At 43.3% G+C, this 21,404-nt stretch overlaps 1 protein-coding gene across 1 annotated transcript in view; it reads left to right on the top strand.

Annotated features, from left to right (window-relative positions):
- The first annotated feature begins 7,320 nt into the window (after nt 1-7,320).
- The window catches only part of LOC112248379 (leucine-rich repeat-containing protein 75B), a 17,507-nt gene continuing 3,423 nt past the window's right edge, over nt 7,321-21,404 (top strand). The window contains exons 1-3 of the mRNA XM_024417339.2: nt 7,321-7,931; nt 13,247-13,375; nt 14,314-14,429. Coding sequence (XP_024273107.1) covers nt 7,647-7,931; nt 13,247-13,375; nt 14,314-14,429 — 530 coding nt within the window. The 5' untranslated portion in view covers nt 7,321-7,646. The remainder of the gene's footprint in view (nt 7,932-13,246; nt 13,376-14,313; nt 14,430-21,404) is intronic.

Here is a 21,404-nt window from a genome sequence, read left to right as displayed (position 1 = left end):
TGTTCTTTTGCCCAACTTAATCTTTTCTTTTTATTGGCCAGTCTGAGATAAGGCTTTTTCTTTGCAACTCCGGACAGCTGATGAAACTGGGTTTGCACAACCAAAGAACCCGTCTCAGGAAAGCTCATCTGCATGCTCATCATCCTTACCAGTGTCTTGACCTGGCTGCAGTTCGGTGTAGTAACCGACTGTGGGCAAATGCCCACCTTCGATGACCTCTTCAAAGATGAATCCCAGTTACAACTGTACCAGGCATGGCATCGTGTAGGCAAGGGTTTTGCTGATGTCAACATTGTGACATGAGTGCTCCATGGTGGCGGTGGGGTCATGATATGGGCAGGCACAATGCACGGCACCATGTCGCGAGAATCTGTACATAATTCCTGGAAGCTGAAAATGTCCCAGTATTTCCATGGCAGCATGTTCCAGTTCCAGTTCCACCTCGCATAGCCATTGAAGAGTTACACTTCTCCTAATGCACATTTTTCTGTATGATCCTGCTGTCTGTTTAGACATATTCTGCCATGCACCTCACAGGCCTGTCAAAAGTACAGTTGCACCAAGGGGTAACAGAAGTATCCACAGTAGCAGCCAGCTTGTGATGTGGTCTGTTTTGATTATTCTGCCTGTGTCCTCAGTGCCATTGAGATGCCTGAGTAGTCACAAAGCACAGAGATATAAACTGGCAGCAGAAGTGAAAGAAGTATCTCCCCCACCACCCCCACCACCACCACCTCTAAATTCAACCTCAGTAGCTATTCCAGAATGCAGTCCGTCCTACTGGTGTGTCTGCCTGATGAACCACTGTCAAAGGAACCCGTAGAGCACCCCAGCTATTGTGTCTGATCTCATCACTGTCATCCCAATGCAGAGGTCCCCCATGGAGCACGCTGTGTATTTTTTATCACATATATTTGAGTCAAATCTAAACTGTTGAACAAGAGTAGGCTTCATCCTACCTTTCGTGTGGATTTCAGAGGCTGTCCCTTGAGTCTAGTGCATGTCACTCACTGTTTTTTGGTGCTGAAAAGGTGATTTTTATTTGACAAGCTCCATTAAAGTCAACCATTATAAAATAACTTAGATTTACTGAGTGTACAAAACATTAGGAACACCTGGTCTTTCCATGACAGACTGACCAGGTGAATCCAGATGAAAGCTATGATCCCTTATTGACGTCACCTGTTAAATCCACTTCAATCAGTGTAGATGAAGGAGAAGAGACAGGATAAAGAAGGATTTTAAGCTTTGAGACAATTGAGACATGGATTGTGTATGTGTACCAGTCAGAGGGTGAATGGGCAAGACAAAAGATTTAAGTGCTTTTGATCGGGTATGGTAGTAGCTGCCAGGCGCACAGGTTTAAGTGTGTTAAGAAAAATCGAATCAAATTATATTTGTCACATGGGCCGAATACAACAGTTGTAGACCTTACGGAGAAATGCTTACTTACAAGCCCTTAACCAACATTGCAGTTTTAATTGAAATAAGAGTTAAGAAAATATTTACTAAATAAACGAAAGTAAAAAATAAGTAACAATAAAAGAACAATAATGAGTCTATATACAGGGTTCAGAAGAGACAAAAAGACACGAGTTATTTACTCAGTAACATTTAGTTCTGTGTCCAGCAGCACAACTGATTTATTAAAAAAACTCCAAAGAATATGATTATCTACTTACTTTCGACGTCAACCACATGTTCTGTTCACAGTAATTGACCGGTAATCATCATAATCAGCATGTGTAATCATTTTTATAACCACATTAAATTGCCAGAACCAGATTTGGCACACAGCAACAGCACATTGCCTCAATCAGATGACATGTTCAGTGTTCAGTAATGTTGATTTGGCCAGACATACCATACTTGTCCAGACAAACACTGGAGGATGACATAAAAGGGAGTTGGATAGGACTTCCTGGGAATGGGTGTAGCCATCCTATACTAGACAGAACAGAGGGTAAAACCCCAGATAATGATTTAACAAGCAGTTAACAAATATTACTTAAAAGGTTTTTGAGACAAAAATATTTTTCACATTGAATTTTAAATGTGTAAAGCTACTTTTAATAATTTATTGGATGTATAATAGAATTTCTGAAGGAGTCCACAATGATTAGAATTTAATCACACAGTGGCCCATTAAACAACGAATTGCACCTTATTTCATCATTGCCAACCATGTCATAACACTTGACACAATTCCAATTCCTAAAAATTAATCTCAATGTCAAACAATTTGATAGCATAAATCACACAGCTTATAGTTGATAAACTTACTTTCATAGTGCGCTCAAAAGAAGACCCGTTTCAAGAACCTAGGCGCATTTAATGCACAGCATATTGATTTTGTTTCTATTTCATTTTTTTTATTTCACCTTTATTTCACCAGGTAGGCTATTTGAGAACAAGTTTTCATTTACAACTGCGACCTCGCCAAGAATAAAGCAAAGCAGTTCGACACATACAACAACACAGAGTTACACATGGAATAAACAAACATACAGTCAATAATACAGTAGAAAAAGTCTATATACAGTGTGTGCAAATGAGGTAAGATAAGGGAGGTAAGGCAATAAATAGGCCATGGTGGCAAGTAATTACAATATACCAATTAAACACTGGAGTGATTGATGTGCAGAAGATGAATGTACAAGTAGAGATACTGGGGTGCAAAGGAGCAAGAAAAATATAATTACACAGTATGGGGATGAGGTAGTTGGATGGGCTATTTACAGATGGGCGTGCAGTGATCTGTGAGCTGGTGCAGGTGTATTGATCTGTAAGCTGCTCTGACAGCTGGTGCTTAAAGCTAGTGAGGGAGATATGAGTCTCCAGCTTCAGTGATTTTTGCAGTTCGCTCCAGTCATTGGCAGCAGAGAACTGGAAGGAAAGGCGGCCAAAGGCGGAATTGGCTTTGGGAGTGACTAGTGAGAGCGCGTGCTGCTGGAGCGTGTGCTGCTATGGTGACCAGTGAGCTGACATAAGGCGGGGCTTTACCTAGCAGAGACTTGTATATGACCTGGAGCCAGTGGGTTTGGCGACGAGTATGAAGCAAGGACCAGCCAACGAGAGCGTACAGGTCGCAATGGTGGGTAGTATATGGGGCTTTGGTGACAAAACGGATGGCACTGTGATAGACTGCATCCACTTTGTTGAGTAGAGTGTTGGAGGCTATTTGTAAATGACATAGCCGAAGTCGAGCATCGGTAGGATGGTCAGTTTTACGAGGGTATGTTTGGCAGCATGAGTGAAGGAGGCTTTGTTGCGAAATAGGAAGCCGATTCTAGATTTAATTTGGGATTGGAGTTGCTTAATGTGAGTCTGGAAGGAGAGTTTACAGTCTTACCAGACACCTAGGTATTTGTAGTTGTCCACATATTCTAAGTCAGAACCGTCCAGAGTAGTGATGCTGGACGGGCAGGCAGGTGCAGGCAGAGATCGGTTGAAGAGCATGCATTTAGTTTTACTTGCATTTAAGAGCGGTTGGAGGCCACGGAAGGAGAGTTGTATGGCATTGAAGCTCGTTTGGAGGTTTGTTAGCACCGTTTCCAAAGAAGGGCCAGAAGTATACAGAATGGTGTCATCTGCGTAGAGGGGGATCAGAGAATCACCAGCAGCGAGAGTGACATCATTGATATATACAGAGAAGATAGTCGGCCCGAGAATTGAACACTGTGGCACCACCATAGAGACTGCCAGAGGTCCAGACAACAGGCCCTCCGATTTGACACACTGAACTCTATTTCAGAAAAGTAGTTGGTGAACCAGGCAAGGCAGTCATTAGAGAAACCAAGGCTGTTTAGTCTGCTGATAAAAGAATGTGGTGATTGACAGAGTCAAAAGCTTTGGCCAGGTTGATGAATACGGCTGCACAGTAATGTCTCTTATCGATGGCGGTTATGATATCGTTTAGGACCTTGAGTGTGGCTGAGGTGTACCCATGACCAGCTCTGAAACCAGAATGCACAGCGGAGAGAAGGTACGGTGTTAATCTGCTAAATTGTAATTACATCGCTACTATGGCCCATTTATTGCCTAGCTCTTCACGTTATTTGCGCACACTGTATATAGACTTTATTTTTTTCTATTGTGTTATTGACTGTACGCTTGTTTATTCCATGTGTAACTTTGTGTTGTTGTTTGTGTCGCACTGCTTTGCTTTATCTTGGCCAGGTCGCAGTTGTAAATGAGAACTTGTTCTCAACTAGCCTTCCTGGTTAAATAAAGGTGAAATAAAATAAATCAGAAACGGTGGTATTCGAAATGGTCAGTAATCTGTTTGTTAACTTGGCTTTCGAAGACCTTAGAAAGGCAGGGTAGGATAGATATAGGTCTGTAGCAGTTTGAGTCTAGAGCGTCTCCCCCTTTGAAGAGGGGGATGATCGCAGCAGCTTTCCAATCTTTGGGAATCTCAGAAGATACGAAAGAGAGGTTGAACAGGCTGGTAATAGGGGTTGCAACAATTTCGGGCAGATCATTTTAGAAAGAGAGGGTCCAGATTGTCTGGCCCGGCTGATTTGTAGGGGTCCAGATTTTGCAGCTCTTTCAGAACATCAGCTATCTGGATATGCTTGCACCCATTATAGATGCAGGCAATGAGGCAGTGATCGCTGAGATCTTGGTTGAAAACAGCAGAGGTGTATTCGGAGGGCAAGTTGGTCAGGATGATATCTATGAGGGTGCCCGTGTTTACGGATTTGGGGATGTACCTGGTAATTTGATAATTTGATAATTTGTGTGAGATTGAGGGCATCAAGTTTAGATTGCAGAATGGCCGGGATGTTAAGCATGTCCCAGTTTAGGTCACCTAGCAGCACGAGCTCTGAAGATAGATGGGGGGCAATCAATTCACATATGGTGTCCAGGGTACAGCTGGGGGCAGAGGATGGTCTATAGCAAGCGGCAACAGTGAGACTTGTTTCTGGAAAGGTGGATTTTTTAAAGGAGAAGCTCAAATTGTTTGGGCACAGACCTGGATAGTAAGACAGAGCTCTATGAGCTCAGCGGTGGTGACCCGTCATTCAGGGCAGAGCCCCACCTGTCTTGAGCCCCACCTGTTTTGCATGCCATTTTTGCATGAATACATCACATATCAGTTTGCAAACAATGTTAAAAAAAACACAACAACATTGAGTTAATAAAACCGCATACAAACATGGTCTCTTTTTTGTTTTCTTGAGTAAGGCAGCTCTAAAACGCAGGTGTTTCAGCCTATCTCAGTGCTTTCTGTGGTGGTGGGGCAGCCAGTTGAAAACACGGAGCGTAAGGGTCGGTAATGTACTCTAGGTGCCCAATGATTGGCTCAGTGTTCTGTTACTCATGGGGACTCTATGTCACAACACGATCTACGGAGAGAGCTCGAAAATTCAAAACTGCTTGGGTGCTCACATAGAGTTACATTAGACGTGCCCATCCAAGGAGGCTCAAGGTCATTGGCCACAGATAAAATTATGTCAAATCACATACTGTAGCTTTGATTAGACTGATTACGTCAACATCATACTATCAAAATCTTAGCTAGCAAGCTAGACAAACAATCATCATCATGAATCAAGTCAACAATCTACTGGCAAATCATTTTCAATCCTTGTCATATGAAGAGAAATTATAGATAAAACATATCAGTGCTCATTGGCCATTGGACTTAAACATTACACAACAAGTTGGAAATCACAAATTCAACAATGAGTGGTTTGGAAAGAATCAGTGGCTATCTGCAAGCATTGCAAAGCAATCACTAGCCTGCTATTCAGTAGAGAGGGTGTGTGGTCCAAGTCTAGGTTGAAGGGTCTATTTTCCAAGCTTAAAAGGATAAACATTCACATGCAACACCATGATCCAGAAAAAGTTGACTACATTGGCCATGCTGTCAATCCAGCATGACTTCTGCCGTGTTCAAAACAACTGTAAATTCAGAACTGGGAAATCTTAGACTTCAGTGAGTTCAAGACAACTGGGAACTCTGAAAAAACGAGCTCCGACTGGGAAAACATGTTTTGAGCGGTCATCCAACTTGGAATTCCAAGTCGGGAACTCTGACCTCTTTCTAGAGCTCCGACCTGAAGATCATTATTCAGCGTGTTTTTTTTCAGAGTTCCCAGTTGTCTTGAAAGCACTATAAATCCAGAGAATGTCAAACTTTGATGACAAAGTTTGATTCGATAATTTGCCCACAAGAAGAACCGCCACGCAAATTCCTGTTTAAGTGAACACAACACAACAAGGTGAGTCCAAAAGTGCATTGTACTGTATGCTGCTGCATAAATGATGTAACATACCAGGGAGATATGTATACTGTAGCTAAGAAAGTAACACTAAGTGTATGCTGTGTAGTAAGTTGTTAGTAGGTCATGGGCCTCACCCTAATAATTTGGTCCCTTTCCCCGTCATAACTTAGCCTACTGTTCTGACTTGGTGGTGGACATGTAGCCTATAGCCTGTTTTAGAGAAATGTAATCATAAAATATTGTAAGAGCTTTTATTGTCTGCTTATATGCCCCCTGTATTTATCCTACAGTTCTGACTTGGTGTACAGGGAGAATAATGTAAGAACGGACCATCTTCTGAATTTTGTCACTCTACATATCAAAAGTGCTGAATAAATATTTATATTGACCAAGTCCGTCCTAGCTCGCTCAATAACGTCTAAATCAAAATTATGGATTGCCTCTTATCTGCTTGTTGTCCCCTTACGCCATAATATGTATCTCAATTTTCAGTAGAAACCAAATTTGTTTAAGCAAGTCCGCCATATCAGCTATGTTTTTTTAAAGCAGTAAATGAGGCTGAATTAACTGTTTCGCTGACAGACAAGGCTCCGCTGAAAGCCAGGCATAGCAGTGGTAAGGTGTTGGGACTCTACTGTTGGGACAGCTTTGTGTAGGCCCTAACAGTTTGTGGGCACCGTTTAGACCGTTATAGTTCAATGAATGCATTGTTTAGTGTTGTGTTGTGTATTGGCTTTGCTGGCATGCATCCCACAATTTTTGTTTGTTTGTCCAACCAAAATGTACATGCTAAAATAGCCAACGCAAACAACCATCCATGTGATTGCTGTAAAAGGTTGTATAGAAATACAGTTCAGTGTCACAGTAAATTAAGGTTGTAAAGTTATAGACACATTTACAATAGGTGTGCAATAATAAATGTTGTGTACTCTGCTGCCCTGCAAATGTAAACCTTTCTAAATTGAAATTGAGAAGGGCGTGTCGTAACTTCGTGCAGCGTGCAATGCCACAAGAGGGCTCTGATTGGTTATGCGCGCCACGAGTCTGGTGTCTACTGTGCAACACAGCACAAACCTAAACAACAGCGTAAAGGGACAGGCAGGGAATGACAAGAAGAGCATCCACCGCCTGACCAAGCTAGCACACGTAGACCATCAGAGATCAAAACATAAACAGAGCATTCGTCTGTCCTCGTAAATGTGTCATGCGCGCAACAGACAGTCATTAAATATCCGGTAAATCAGGAATATTGTTCTGTTGCTCTCTGTATTGGAGGTTGTCGTCTGACAACGACAATACAGACTACAGATAATATATGGGCTATTGAACTCAGTAATATTTATATTTCTAGATATTAATGTAGTGCAATTATGCAATTGTAAAATAGGCTACTGTTGATATAAATACTGAAATATGGGTTCTAGATTAAGCAGACAGAGTAGTCTGGACAATGAGAATTTTACGAAAAGGCGTCGTAAGCATCTTGACAGTACAGGAGAAAGCGACAGAGGTGGAATTCGAGGCAGCGGCGACTTTCTTTTTACAATGATTCTGAAATCAGACAAACTGCCGGGGATGCTGCGAAGGTCCAACCACAGTCCCTACGTGAGGCGAGTGGCATGGATCCGAGACATACAAAAGCTGCTCCGTGATCGCAGGATAGATCAAGCAACCGACGTGCTCAAACTATTGAGGAAGGTAATGACACACTACAGTATCTACATACATTTAATTGGAATTATTGCACAAGAATCAAGCATGATTGCGCACAGTAGGCTGACGTTGCCTGCATCGATCTGCTGTCATGACAAATAGCTGTCATCACTAGTGTGCGCTGCTGATCATCATCATGTGTTTGGTCAATCCCATCCTAACAATTTTGATTTTAATATTTCAAACAGATACATTGCCGCATATGTAGCGAGCATAATTTAGACTGCCGTGGATGAGTCAGAATATTACAAATTTTGTAGGCGCGCTACATTATTTCACCTCCATTTTAAGTCCCTGCCAACACAGTGCCACAGGTGTTCCTCCTATTGACCCGTTACGGAAGGAGGTGTTTGTAAACTATTAGGCCCGCCCACCACTCTCACTGTCAGCTCTGGCATCTGGTAATTTCCTTGGCACCGCTATAAACCATAGTATGCAGGTGCTGCTGCTATTTCAAATAACTATCACAGTTACTATTCACAATATGATATACATAACATATTGCACAGATTTGTCTGAGTGCATGCCCTTTTTCAGATGTTCTAATAATAGCAGAAACAGGATGCCATATCAGTTTAGAGTGACTCTGCCATATATAGAGTGAATCTGGCATATATTCTCATGAATAGGCAATGCTAAGTGCAACAGCAGTGGTGTCACATGGGACTGTGTCACTGTCTGTAGAAGTATTTTTTTATGAACAAAATGTTCCTATTTCTCTACATTATCTTGTGCCATTCCACACATGTAATGATAATGTAATATGCTTAGTATTGACATTTGTAGGAAAACCAGATTTTTACCAATTGAATTAAATCCTATTTTGTTTGTGTTTTGTCCTTAAATGTCTGATAATAAGGTTAGTTCATTTGCCACTGCATCTTGCTGCCAGACCATTCTCTGTAATGGACCTCGGCAGTTATAGCAGGAGAATGAACCGTCTATGGTTCCAGAAATACAGAAAATCACATCATTTACATATGGATCAATTCAAGTTCTGCCTCAGCTATACAGGAGATATTTATATGTAAATTCACATAGCTCAAATATAGAAGGCAGCATTGACATAGTATTTGTATTCATTTAATTGGACCATCGAATTGGTAATGATTGCTACACAACATGCTTAGTCATGGTTAGTAGCACACTAAGACACAGGAATGCATGATGGCTTGAAAATTCCCAAGCAGAAACCATTGTGTCAAGTTTGGATTTTGCTCTATTTATTCGCAATCTACGCATGATGTTTCTAAGGAATGATCAAGATTTCAAAACATGTTATCAGCTGAAAATAGTCATTTCTATAACAATACCGAGGGCATGACAATAAGACTGTTGATGCGCTGTAACAGTATCTGTGATAGACCTGTTTTTTTTAGCTCAAGCGTAAGCCCCTCTCTCTATCAGACGTTGTCCAATCTGTAGTTAATTACGCTGAGGACTTGACAGAGGAGAGCGTAGAAGATCCTTAATCAAGGCACAGAGATAACCCAGGGGGCCAAAACGGCATGACAGCCACATCACAGGGGACCCTGTTTTGATTGAATACGCCTCACATTATCAGCATTCAGGCTGTTGCAAATGGAGGCGGGTCTCAAAATTACATTCTGGTTTGTAACTTAATTAAAAGAGGTGATCCATCATCCACTGTAGAGTTAACGGGCGAGCTATGGTTAGGTTAGAGGTACTGTAACAACTGAATGAACATGTACGTGTATAAGGCAACTGAGTTCATCGTGTTGCATGTGCAGTAAAGTGGTAAAGTCTATTCTTCACAACATCCCATTTAAAAAGACTCCTCGTTGCTTCAGACCTGGTGTGGTTACTTCTGTATTGATCATGTTTTAATGCCTCTGAGATGATCAGATGTGGGCCACAAGGACAAACAAAACAGAAGGGAATTATTTTTAGACCTGTCTTCTCGAATAAAGAGAAAGGGAATCTCGCTCGTTTTATGTCTCGATTGTGTTTACTGTTGCTCTTGTTAAAAGGGAAGTCAGTAATGTGTGGCTGCCGGCTTCCCACTCAAACTGTCCTTTGCAATCAAGGCCTTTTGTTGTGTGTTTGTGTGTGTGTGTGTGTCCATCCTCCCTGTCTCTCATATCTCGCTGTATGTGCACGTCCATCTCTACCCCTCACATATGCAGGCTAATTAGGCCTTTGTAGAACTGAGGCTCATGACAGCTATCGCATTCAGCCTGTGAAAATTGTCCTTTTCTGTTCCATTTCTTCTCTCCTTACTTAATTCTTAATTCACGCCTTAAAAGGTGTATGCAAATCTTTTAATCCAGTGGGCTCTGATTTGTAGCTTGTTACGGGCAGCATTCTCACTCAAATGCCTTTAACTTTACCTGTCATGTAGCAACTCTTTCGTGTCAGTCTGCCCTAAAAGAAATTGCCTGCACCATTCATGGATAAGTTGTTTTTAGATTAATGTTTAGAATGTATTGCACAATGGCAGGCCTAAACAAAAGGCTTCATTAAACATCAAAAGAAGAAGCAAATGCTCATCCATCATTGAATGTTTATTGAACTCATATACTGCAGGATTTATCATAAGGACACCAGCTAGTGCTAAAGTTAGAGATACAGGGTGTGCAATACTGTGGTACGCTAAAGCTCTTTGCAACTCCAAATCACTGAGGTGTGGGTGGATATCCCACAAGAAATGCTTCTGCCTGGAGCAAGGCACATTAAGCACATTACAGTATTCAGGTAGAGCTCTCTTCAGATGAAAGCCTTCGCCCCTTAAATTCATATTTTTTAACAAAAACAAAAAAATGTGCTTATCTGTGTCCAATCTACAGTAGCATCAACATTATTATCTCTGGGAAGTTTCAATGTAACAGCTTTCTTCTTCCATTTCTGAGGAGGAGTAGTAGGAAGGATCGAAGGACCAAAATGCAGCGTGGTATGTATCCATAATGTAATTTAATGAGAATGAATACAGAATACAAAAAGAGCAAGAGAAACAAAATGAAAACCGAAACAGTCCCGATGTCACGTTCTGACCATCGTTCTTGTGTGTTTTCCTTGTTTTAGTGTTGGTCAGGACGTGAGCTGGGTGGGCATTCTATGTTGTGTGTCTGGTTTGTCTATTTCTATGTTTGGCCTGATATGGTTCTCAATCAGAGGCAGGTGTTAGTCATTGTCTCTGATTGGGAACCATATTTAGGTAGCCTGTTTTGTGTTGGGTTTTGTGGGTGGTTGTCTCCTGTGTCAGTGTTTGTACCACACGGGACTGTTTCGGGTTTTCATGTTTCTTGTTTTTGTAGTCTGTTCATGTATAGTTTCGTTCTTTAAAAAACCATGAATCATAACTACGCTGCGTCTTGGTCCGATCTCTGCTACACCTCTTCTTCAGAGGAAGAGGAAGAAAAGAACCGTTACACCCGAATGGTGCAAACACTGAAACGGAAAATAATCACCCACAAAACACAGGTGGGAAAAGGCTACCTAAGTATGGTTCTCAATCAGAGACAACAAACAACACCTGCCTCTGATTGAGAACCATACCAGGCCAAACACAAAACCCAACATAGAAAAACGAACATAGACCAAACTCACGCCCTGACCATACTAAAACAAAGACATAACAAAAGAACTAAGGTCAGAACGTGACAGTACCCCCCTCCCCATAGGTGCGGACTCCGGCCGCAAAACCTGAACTTATAGGGGAGGGTCTGGGTGGGTGTCTGTCCGCGGTGGCGGCTCTGGCGCGGGATGTGGACCCCATTCCATCATAGTCATTACCCGCTTCTTAACCCGCCTCCGTGGCGCCTTTCGAGTGGTGATCCTCGCCGCCAACCTCGGACTGGGGACCCTAGCAACGGGTCCTGAATGGACGGGAGATTCCGGCAGCACTGGACAGGCGGGAGACTCTGGCTGCTCCGACGTGAAGGGCGACTCCGACAGCGCCGGAGTGACGGCGATTCTGGCAGCCCCTGGCTGATGGACGGCTCTGGCAGCTCCTGACTGACGGGCGGCTCTGGCAGCTCCTGACTGACGGGTGGCTCTGGCAGCTCCTGACTGACGGGTGGCTCTGGCAGCTCCTGACTGACGGGCGGCTCTGGCAGCTCCTGACTGACGGGCGGCTCTGGCAGCTCCTGACTGGCGGGCGGCTCTGGCAGCTCCTGACTGGCGGGCGGCTCTGGCAGCTCCTGACTGGCGGGCGGCTCTGGCAGCTCAGGACAGACGGGAGACTCTCGCAGCTCAGGACAGACGGGAGACTCTGGCAGCGCTGGACAGGAGGGAGACTCTGGCAGCGCTGGACAGACGGGAACACCTGGAGGAAGGAGATGGAGAGACAGCCTGGTGCGTGGGGCTGCCACCGGAGGCCTGGTGCGTGGAGGAGGCACCGGATAGACCGGACCGTGGAGGCGCACTGGAGGTCTCGAGCACCGAGCATGCACAACCCTACCTGGCTGGATACTCCCCGTCACCAGGCCAGTGCGGCGAGGTGGAACAGACCGCACTGGGCTGTGCTGGCGAACCCGGGGACACCGTGCGTAGGGCTGGTGCCATGTACCCCGGCCCAAGGAGACGCACTGGAGACCAGATGCGCTGAGCTGGCTTCATGGCACCTGGCTCGATGCCCACTCTAGCCCGGCCGATACGAGGCGCTGCGATGTAACGCACCGGGCTATGCCTGCGCACCGGGGACACCGTGCGCCTCACGGCATAACAGTGCCTGCCCGGTCCCTCTCTCTCCACGGTAAGCACGGGGAGTTGGCTCAGGTCTCCTACCTGACTTAGCCACACTCCCCAAGACATTTTTGGGGCTGCCTCTCGTCCCAGCCGCGCTGCCGTGCTGCCTCCTCATACCACCGCCGCTCAGCTTTCGCTGCCTCCAGCTCTGCCTTGGGGCGGCGATATTCCCCAGCCTGTGCCCAGGGTCCTTCTCCGTCCAGAATCTCCTCCCATGAGAATCTCCCTCCTCCCTCCTCTCCTCCTCCCGACACCTGCCTCTGATTGAGAACCATACCAGGCCAAACGCAAAACCCAACATAGAAAAATGAACATAGACAACCCACCCAACTCACGCCCTGACCATACTAAAACAAAGACATAAGAACTAAGGTCAGAACGTGACACTCAATACCCACTTTATACCATATATTGTTTAATGTCATTAAAGCAGATGCGTATATTTCATTTCACAATATAGACTACCAGTCGGGTGTGTCTGTGATAATGCTGCTGTCTTTACACAATTAATTGTTTTCATGAAATACAAAAAGCGATAATTGTGGCTTTAAGGCTCTTTGAGTTATACTGTCTCTTCTTGTCTGATTTGGCAGGATCTGGGCTTGGAAGGCACATCCCTCAATGACATCTTATATAAGAACGCTGCTTTTCTCAACCTGGTGGACCCCATCTCCCATGAGTTGTTGCTCAGCCTGGCTCGTGAGATGCAGTGTCCCAAGAAGGTAAGCTCTCCACAACACTCATCTCATGGTGTATTGTCTGCTTGGCTTGGAATCAAGCTCCCAGAAATCAAGACGTCAAGAGAACGAGTCATGAATAGAATGAAATGCTGTTACAATACAATCATTATGGGGGAAGGTCTTCCACATTGTCTTGCAACTACTTCTCCTCTGCTTCTGCTTCTCCTCGTGGTTTGGCTTCACATTGATTGGTCCTATAATAATGTCTGTGTGCTATTACCAACTGGATGTTGTTGACATAAAAATATTGATAAAACAATGATAGAATAATCTCTCAGTTATGCAACATTTACACATGATGGCAAATGATGTTGAAATGGGATGGAGATGCTGAAAGTAACCGACTTTACATAACAGACAATGAATAGAAATAGCATCTTTATTTCCTCACCATCCCTCCTGTTTTCCACACTGTTGCACACAGCCTTTGATTACTTTTACTTTGCTCCATCAAGGCACCTAAATTGTGTTTTGCTCAGGAACAGCTCAAGGCAACAGTCTTAATGTAGCATTCAATAACAGAACCCTGTTCCAGTTGTTTTGAACGGTCTAGAATGACAGAGATTAACAATTGTTTAAGAATAAAGAAACACTGAGCTGAAAATGTCCTTTCATGATCTATAGCTGTATTTCAATCAATAATGCTCTGGTAGAATGTTTCTCAAAGATGTAGCAGTTACATAATGTACTGTTTTTGCTTATACTTGCTGTGTTTTGTTTATACTTTATGTGTTTTGTTTATACTTGCTGTGTTTTGTTTATACTTGCTGTGTTTTGTTTATACTTGCTGTGTTTTGTTTATACTTCATGTGGTCTCAAAGAGTGACAACCATATTTGGAACTAAACTAAAAACAGGCTATTCTTTTGTTGTTGTACTTGACTTTTCATTCTGTGTTTTGGGTGATTTATCTACCCCCAGAAGGATGCTGACACCATCAAGTCGTCAGATAAGATTTGCAGACAGCTGATCTACCACCTGACCCCTCACTCCAAGTGGCTCAGACAGAGCATGTCCAGACGGAAGTCCCAGGCCTGGTGAGCCCCTCCGTCTTGCCATAAGTCTTTTACACATTGAGCCACTGCTCCATGAACCCTGACTCCCCAAACTGCCCAAATTTTAACACCTCCATTTGAAATGGTGCCAGTGCCACACCCAGACATCTGACCACCACCCTAGACATCATCTAAGTGGGTTTTGAGTGGGTTTGGCTGACATTCACTAGGGCTGGGACACAGCGGCCTCTGGAATGGCAGGGCAGGACCATAGATGCAACTAGAAGTGTCAGTCATTCCTCCGTGTGGTGCTGCTGTCACCACAGCAATGAATTGTGCAATGGTTTCAGTCCTCTTTGACTCAGAACAGGCTGTCTCCATACAGACTACAAAAGTGGTCAGTTTGGTTGGGAGGAAATAGAGGGGTTGTATAAAAATAAAATCCATTGGCACCTTAGATGAAAACAGGTTATTTATATCAACCAGTTTTCTTGTCATCATACTGCATTAATGTGCAAATAATTCATATGGAAATAGGTGGCAAATGAATTGACAAGTTCTTCTGTATCTAGGTATTTAGTAATTCTATACATGAAAAAAAGCAGGATATGACTACACTTGTTCCAGCAATTGCTCATTTTAAATTTTTACAGTGGAAACAATCAATTTTCTAAATGAATAGAAAATAAGCAGAAGAGAACACGATCTGATGAGTTGTTCTCATTGTGCTTCAGTCTGAGGTAACAGCATGAAAAGACAGAGAATAACGAGTAAGTATCAAAATGATAGTAACATGAGGATCAAGTGAAACAAGACATTGATTCCAATATCTCCTTGTCTTGCTGCTCAACTAATGTACAGTTAAACTCAAGCAAGGCTTTTATGCACCTGCAGACATTGATGTCCCCCTGATTTAGGAGATACATTAGATTATGTTGAGACTGACTCACTGACAGAACCTTAAGAGTGTGAGAGGATGTGTTCCCATGTTGAACTTGTAGATGAGGTGGTTATTTTCACTGATTCATTCAGCTGTCTCCATAAAACCTGCAGAGAGCGACTGTCTCACACAGTCTGAGGCAAACAGCAGGACAAACATTAGTCATCACCTCCCATTGCTTGTTGTGTTCCGCTCTAGGGAACTACACTCACCCGTATTCAACACTCAAATGGCACTTTTTCTATTCAAAGTTAGTTGAGTTGTAGAAAATCACAAAATAAAGGGTTTCTGTTAAAATATTCTTGAACCTACATGTTATCTGTCAAGCTCATTTCACTTGAGTAGAACTTTTTACATTTCTCACTACTATACCAGACTGCAATTCTTCCTTGCTGATTCAACTGTTTTTAACTAGGCAAGCCAGTTAAGAACAAATTCTTATTTTCAATGACAGCCTCGGAATAGTGGGTTATCTGCCTGTTCAGGCACAGAACGACAGATTTTTACTTTGTCAGCTTGGGGATTTGAACTTGCAACCTTTCGGTTACTAGTCCAACGCTCTAACCACTAGGCTACCCTGCCGCCCTGTGATAGGAGTTACTGCACAAGCAGTCACAAATCGAATGCTATGCAATTCACACAGATAGGCAGCTATACCACCCTGCTAAACAAATGCATAATAACTACCAACTATAAAGTCTCATCACAATACATCTAACTGCTATAGCTACATCCACAGATCTTTCATGGCATATTCTGTTTAAAACAAGGTTTTTCTCTCCTGGCTAATTTGCAAATTCCTCTTCATAGGTTTAGACATACTCTTTATTTATCATATATGCATAGTCACTTTATCTATACATTCATGTACTGTACATACTACCTCAATTGGCCCAACCAACCAGTGCTCCCGCACATTGGCTAACCAGGCTATCTGCATTGTGTCCCACCACCCTCCAACCCCTCTTTTATGCTACTGCTACTCTCTGTTCATCATATATGCATAGTCACTTTAACCATATCTACATGTACATACTACCTCAATCAGCCTGACTAACTGGTTTCTGTATGTATTGCCTCTCTACTATATATAGCCTCGCTACTGTTTTTCACTGTCTTTTTACTGTTGTTTTTATTTCTTTACTTACCTATTGTTCACCTAATACCTTTTTGCACTATTGGTTAGAGCCTGTAAGTAAGCATTTCACTGTAATACCTGTTGTATTCGGCGCATGAGACAAATACACTTTGATTTGATTTATTTGTATACTACTGTATATGAGATTAATGAGGATACAGGTTTAGTATGTCTGAGGCACATCATAACATGGCGGGTCAATCCACAGGGCCCCTGTACACACAGGAGACAGCTGAGGATTATGACAGTTGGCAACCTTGCATGGCCACTTCCTCTCTGTCTGTCTGTCACATGTTGAAATGTCAGACCTGCAGCCAGCCTGCAGTAGTGCAGCAGACACCTGGGGTGAAGAGAGGGCAATAAGGAGCGGTAACCTGACTGATCAGTCTGACTCGACATGACATTCTGCTCCTGTCCCACAGTTTTTCTGTGGCTGTGAAGGGAACTTTTACATTTTAGTCATTTAGCAGATGTTCTTATCCAGAGTGACTTACAGTTAGTGCATTCAAGATAGCTAGGTGGGACAACCACATATCTCAGTCATAATAAGTACCCTTTTCCTCAATAAAGTAGCTATCAGCAAAGTCAGTGCTAGTAGGGGGAAAATACAGGTGCAAGTGTTAGTTAACGAAAGGCAAGTTGTTTTGGGGGGAGGACGGGGGTGCTGTGGGATTATTTAAGATACTCTTTGAAGATGTAGGGTTTCAGATGTTTTTGGAAAATGGGTAGGGACTCTACTGTCCTAGAATTAGGGGGTACTCGTACACGCAGAGTCCAGGCTGAGCAGGAGTTGCCCTCTCGTATGGTGGGAGAGCCCAGAGACCAGAGGTGGTAGAACAGAGTACTCGGGTTGGGGTGTAGGGTTTGAGCAGTGCCTAAAGGTAGGGAGGGGCAGTTCCTTTTGCTTCTCATAGACAAGTACCATGGTCTTGTAGTGGATGTGAACTTTGACTGGAAGCCAGTGGAGTGTGCAGAGGAGCAGGGTGACATGGGAGAACTTGGAAAGGTTGAACACCAGGCGGGGAGCCCAGCCAACAGTGTCTTGCAGTAGTCCAGACAGGAGATGAACAGATGAATAATAGAGAGTGGTGCTTTAAACATTAATGACTTTGTAAAAACAAAATTATGTGAGCTGTGCAGTAGCCCAAGGGAGATATGTGGAGAAAATGGTCTCCTTGAAGAAATTATTCTCAACTATAGTGTATAGCAGAAATCTGTCTCTGTAGGGGCTCTTCATTTTGACAGTCAACATATTTAGCAGATTAACATGCCCAGGTAATTAAAAACAGTACTTTTGTGTTTTTTCAACAATGAGCCTTCTAATTTACAGTGACCCTCAGACCCTCATAAGAAATTCCTCTGGATTTAATGGCCACAATATTGATTCCTTTAAAAGGCCATAAATGAGAGAGAGAGACACTCTTTATTCAGGGACTGAGACATTTATTTTCTTGTTCCCAGAGCACAGTATACTCCTCACAGTGTATGAGGAGCAGGGAATGCGCAGATGAAGTTTATGTTGCTCATCATCACACATTGCTTCCACAGTACATCATATATACACTATACTGTGCAGTATAAAGCCTGGTGTGAATAAATGTCAATACGTTATAGCATCTCTCTATATGAAAAATGCCCTTTTTTAACTTTTTGTTCAGGATCGGACCCTTTTATTAATTTTCGCCTAAAATCTAACTGTCTGTATCTCTGGACCTGAAGCAAGGATATGCATATTCTTGATACCATTTGAAAGGAAATGCTTTGATGTTTTTGGAAATATGAAATTAATGTAGGAGAATATGACACATTAGATCTGGTAAGAGATATTCCATCATCTTTGAAATGCAAGTGAAAGGCCATAATGTATTATTCCAGCATGGGTGCAATTTAGATTTTGGCCACTAGATGGCAGCAGTGTATGTGCAAAGTTTTACGCTTCGAATACACCGACAGCGTAGTTGCATTTTGTTACACCAGAATTACATTCATTTCCAATTAAACGCTGTGTTTGCCTTGCAGCATTACGTTACAGAGGTGTGGTGCGTACGTTCGATGTGGTCCATACGTTGGATTTATCGAATGTATGCGTCAAACGTTCGATAAAACATTTTTAAATGTTTTATACATTTTACAAAATGTTCAAAAAACTTTTTGGCGCTTTATGATTATGGGGTATTGTGTGTAGATTGATGAGGGGAGAAAACAATGTAATACATTTAGAATAAGGCTGTAACGCAACAAAATGTGGAAAAAGTCAAGGGGTCTGAATAATTTCTGAATGCAGTGTACAATTGTATTGTGATTGTATGAAGCAGAACAGTGCATTAGATGGGCTCTCTTCCTTATTGCTCAGAATGAGCCATTGCCATGCTATTGCCATGCTATTCCAATTCCTGAAAGTCAGCACTAAAGCAACATCAAGGTGCAATGCCTTTAATACAAATCTAAGCATCTGTGGACACCAAGATCACACAAATGTCATCTTTCAAAGGGCAAGAGGATTTTTCTCTGATAGGCTCATGATGTGAGGTCATGCACTGAAACAGATATCCAGCCTTAAGGTTTTGCTTCTCAGTCACATGTTGAATGTATTCAATTTCCACATCACATCAAATGGAACCCACACCTGCCTTTCACAGAGAAGTTGTTCTGTCCACTGAAGCAACACAACTTACATGCCGACCAGACCGGACACGTTGCTTGCGCAAACGTTGCAAAATAAATGTACACATACATGTTATTCAATCATTGCACACACACACTGCTCGCAAGCATCTGCGTGGCCAGGCGCTGAAATAGAATCTGGGTCTATTTGTGATGCTCAACACGCTGCAAGTCCGTCCTCTCCCATCTTCTCATTGGTTTTTAGTAGCATACACTACCGTTCAAAAGTTTGGGGTCACTTAGAAATGTCCTTATTTTGAAAGAAAAAGCACATTTTTTTGTCCATTAAAATAAAATAAAATTTATCAGTACAGTGTAGACTTTGTTAATGTTGTAAATGACTATTGTAGCCTGAAACGGCAGATTTTTTAATGGAATATCTACATAGGCGTACAGAGGCCCATTATCAGCAACCATCACTCTTGTGTTCTAATGGCACATTGTGTTAGCTAATCCAAGTTTATCATTTTAAAAGGCAAATTGATCATTAGAAAACCCTTTTTCAATTATGTTAGCACAGCTGAAAACTGTTGTGCTAATTAAAGAAGCACTAAAACTGGCCTTCTTTAGACAAGGTGAGTATCTGGAGCGTCAGCATTTGTGGATTCGATTACAGGCTCAAAATGGCCAGAAACAAGAACTTTCTTCTGAAACTCGTCAGTCTATTCTTGTTCTGAGAAATGAAGACTGGGGTCACTTTAGAAGTTGATTGCCAACCACCATATAAAGTCCAAAGAAGAAAAGCCATGAAGTCCAAAGAAGCCTGAAGGAAGGAGAGATGAGGAGAAACAAATGGGTTTACCATTTCATCTGTGGATTAATTGTCAGAGTAGAGGACCTTGTGCATTTCAGGTAAAATAACAACCCAATGTTGTCATGTGTGCTCCCTCTCCGGCCTCTAGGTCACCAGGCTGCCTGTTCTGGCGCACACCTGTCACCATCATTACGCGCATCAGCGCATTATGACACTCACCTGATCTCCATCACCTCCTTGATTACCTGCCCTATATATGTCACTCTTGTTGGTTCCTTCCCCAGGCGTCATTGTTTCTGTTTCTGTGTCATGTCTGTGCGTTGTTCGTGTTTTCTTGTTTTGTATTATGTTACGTTTATTTATTAAAACACTCACTCCCTGAACTTGCTTCCCGACTCTCCAGCGCACATCGTTACGGAATAACGCCTCACCAAAGGAAGCATCAGGTAGTGTTTTTTGTAGTTTTTGTTATTTGTAGGTGATGACAGGTCCGGTGTCAGAACCGGCTTCCTGGGAGGCCTCAGCTGGTTTGTCGGATTCCCATGCCTCAGTGGGTTCGATGGGTTCCCCTGCCTCAGCTGGCTCGACGGGTTTCCATACCTCAGCAGGATCGACATGCTCCCATGCCTCAGCTGGCTTGACAGGCTCCCATGCCTCAGCTGGCTCGATAGGCTCCCATGCTTTCCAGCGGGCTCGATGGCTCCATGCTTCAGCTAGCTCGATAGGCTCCCATGCTTCAGCTGGGTGAACAGGTTCCCTTGCCTCGACCGAGGGCAACCGGGAGGTCTCACCCGGCTCATCAGGTTCTCACGCCTCAGCCAGTTTGTCAGGTTTCTGCACTTCAGTGGAGGCGACCGGTCTGCTCCTGATCCCCCGGGATCGTCCCTGTAGTTGGCGTCCTGTGGCTGGAGCCAAATGCACCAGGTAGGGGGTACTGTCACGTATGCTCTCTCTCCGGCGCTCTAGGTCGCCCATCATCCCACGCCTCAGCTGGATCGACAGGTTCCCGCGCCTTAGCAGAGGTGACCGGTCCGCTCCTGATCCCCGGTATCGTCATCTTGGTCGGTGTCCTGCGGCTGGAGCCACGTGTCGGGGGAGGGTGTACTGTCATGTGTGCTCCCTCTCCGGCCTCTAGGTCACCAGGTTGCTCGTTCTGGCGCACACCTGTCACCATCACTACGCGCATCAGTGCATTATGACACTCACCTGATCTCCATCACCTCCTTGATTACCTGCCCTATATATCACTATTGTTGGTTCCTTCCCCAGGCGTCATTGTTTCTGTTTCTGTGTCATGTCTGTGCATTGTTTGTGTTTTCTTGTTTTGTATTATGTTAAGTTTATTTATTAAAACACTCACTCCCTGAACTTGCTTCCTGACTCTCAGCGCTCGTTAAAAATGTTTATATACCAGGACAAATTAGCTAGCTAGCTAAATTGGCATAAATGTTTAATGCTTTTTGACATGTCCCCAAATTAATATAATTGGTTCAGAGTTTGTTTTTATATTTCAACCTGCTT

This window comes from Oncorhynchus tshawytscha, linkage group LG04, assembly GCF_018296145.1.
Source record: "Oncorhynchus tshawytscha isolate Ot180627B linkage group LG04, Otsh_v2.0, whole genome shotgun sequence".
Lineage (NCBI taxonomy): Eukaryota > Metazoa > Chordata > Actinopteri > Salmoniformes > Salmonidae > Oncorhynchus > Oncorhynchus tshawytscha.
Note: the sequence above shows the minus strand (reverse complement) of the source record. Positions and strands in the feature narration are given on the sequence as shown.